General features: G+C 32.0%; 1 protein-coding gene across 1 annotated transcript; it reads left to right on the top strand.

Moving 5' to 3' along the window:
• Nucleotides 1-251: 251 nt before the first annotated feature.
• Nucleotides 252-1,291, top strand: LOC107824394 (agamous-like MADS-box protein AGL62). Its single transcript, XM_016651140.2, has 2 exons — nucleotides 252-451; nucleotides 719-1,291. Exons 1-2 carry the CDS (start codon nucleotides 283-285, stop codon nucleotides 1,105-1,107), a joined length of 558 nt encoding a protein of 185 aa, XP_016506626.1. The 5' UTR covers nucleotides 252-282; the 3' UTR covers nucleotides 1,108-1,291.
• The last annotated feature ends 1,149 nt before the right edge of the window (nucleotides 1,292-2,440 follow it).

Here is a 2,440-nt window from a genome sequence, read left to right on the forward strand (position 1 = left end):
GACTTGACCATTACAATATTATAGAGGTAAATTTTGAAAATCTTTTTAAAAATGGAGAGTACAGTCACCACTATGATTAATTATCTAAATTTACTTGCCTCATAACATGTGAACACTACAAAAATGAACTGGATTCATATCTATGAACTACCAAAATTGAAAAACCAAAGGCTTCAATATGTTGGAAAAACTCTATAAATACCGGGCTTCTGTATTATAAAGTTCATATCACATAGTAACTCTTACTAATTAATACTAGTTATATCATCATTATCCATAAGAATGAGTACTAGACGGATTACGGTTCGCAAAAGTATTCGTCTCGCAAAGATAGAAAATCAGAATAATCGACAAGTGACTTTCTCAAAATACCGAAATGGTGTCTTCAAGAAAGCAAACGAGCTAGCTGTTATGACGGGTGCTGAAGTTGGTATCATCGTGTGTCCACAAGGTAATTACAAGCCTAATTATATTTTTTTTGGTCAACTATCTATATATGATATATCATCAACAAATATTACTTTTTAAGCATAAATGTATATGCATCATCATAACTAAACATGCAAATCCAAGATCTTGAACATGATAATTAATTTCACATAAAATTAAAGCATCATAAAAAAATACTTTGTGTGGGAGACGTTATAACAGTAGATAGACTGATTTCTCCCCTCTTGCCATATTTTATATTACCGATTTCTCTCCTTTTTCTCTATAGGTAGCAAGCCTTACTCTTTTGGTCATCCAAATGTAAATGAAACAATCAACAAATATGTTGGTGAAGAAAGGCCTCCATCACCATCATCACCAGGCATTGATGATGAGTATGTCCAGATGTTCCGAAAAGCCAATTCTAGAGAACTTAACACACGATTCAATTCTCTGCAAGACCAACTGGTTTTTGCATTAAACATGAAAAGCAAACTCAAGAAAATGAATAAAAAAGTGGAGAGCCATCAAGAGTGGTTCAAGGGTCCTATAGAGAAGATGAACTACACCGAGGCTTCAATGTTGAAGGAGAGATTGGAAGATCTGCTCTTGAAGGTGAAGAACTATGGTACTGACCGTGGTTATGGTTACGAAAATGGAAAGTGGAAGGCTGAATAAAAGCAACTACTAGTTTTATTTTAATAATCGTGCGTGTTATTTATTTTTAAAGGTTAACCTTGGCACAACCATAAAAGTTGTCGCCGTGTGACTAGGATATCACAGGTATAACTCATAAATAACATTTTGCAGAAATGCAAAGTAAGGCAATCTACAACAGACCAACATGGTCATGGTTTTTCTCTTTCCCTGTTGTATCCTGTACATAACAGGAGTTTAGTGTAGGGGCTGTTCTAGTTAATTAATTTTTTTGGGTTGGGGGTATTATGTGTTGTTTTGGTGATATCAACTATGTATGCGTAATAAAAATCATGACGGTGATGGAATATAAGTAGAGGTATAAAAATTATATCTCAGTTTTAAATAATTAAAAAAATTAAAATAAAAATAATATAATGCTATTGTTTAAAAACTTAAAACTACATAACAGATCACAAATACTTATTATATTACAAATAGTCAGAATATAGTCTTCAAAATAATATCTAAGTTAGAGAGATACCAAAAATAAATAAATTCTAAAATCAAAAAGTTACTTGAAAATAATAAATTAAAGAATACAAAAAACAAACTTTAAAGAAATTAAGCATAAAGAAAGAAAATGCAAACGTGGAAGGAAAGTAAGAAGTAGAGGCCAAACCTTTCTGTACTTTGCATTTTGCAGACAAAAGTCTAAAGTGTATTTGTTTATCAGAGAAAAGATTGTGAAATTAAAATAAATAATTAATAAAATGTTGACTTTTGAATTTTTTAGTTTGAGAATTCAGTATGAATTATTTTTTTGAATATTTAAATTTTAGAAAAGGATTTGTTAAGCAATCTCAAATTTAAAAAATTTCTCGTGGCTTACGCCCCAAATAAAGGCCTTTAACAATGGGGATTACGCCTAGGCAAACACCTAGAAGGTTGGTGCGTACGCCCCACTAGACAGCTACGAAGCTATAATCTTGCTTAGGCAGCTACTGCTATCAATTCTAAAGTGGAACCTCAAACCTGAATTGGAACGAAATTGGAGCTTTTCTCCCATGAAATTTCTTAAGTATACATAGTTCAAAGAGTGTTGATCTCTCATCGTTCCACAAATAGTTTTCTTTGAAATATTACATTGTAGCACCAAAATCGTTAGGTTACAGTTTTTCGTTGCTGAGAGTGTTAGCCCTAAATCGCACGCGCAAGTATACGTGGTCAATCAAGTAATAAAGAATGAGTAGAGTATCATTTCTACGAGGACTTTCGATCAGTTATCAACAAAATCAAGCAATTTCTAATTTATCGAGTCAAGAATAATTTCATGGTGATTTTTGTTGATTAATTCTACTAACTAAAATTACGA

The sequence above is a fragment of the Nicotiana tabacum genome, chromosome 19 (assembly GCF_000715075.1).
Source record: "Nicotiana tabacum cultivar K326 chromosome 19, ASM71507v2, whole genome shotgun sequence".
NCBI lineage: Eukaryota > Viridiplantae > Streptophyta > Magnoliopsida > Solanales > Solanaceae > Nicotiana > Nicotiana tabacum.

Bases quoted from the DNA above. Each gene is read 5' to 3' on its own strand.
- LOC107824394 (XM_016651140.2), top strand. From the start codon at position 283: ATGAGTACTAGACGGATTACGGTTCGCAAAAGTATTCGTCTCGCAAAG. The intron at 452-718 runs GTAATTACAAGC...TTTTCTCTATAG, and splicing joins TATCATCGTGTGTCCACAAG to GTAGCAAGCCTTACTCTTTT.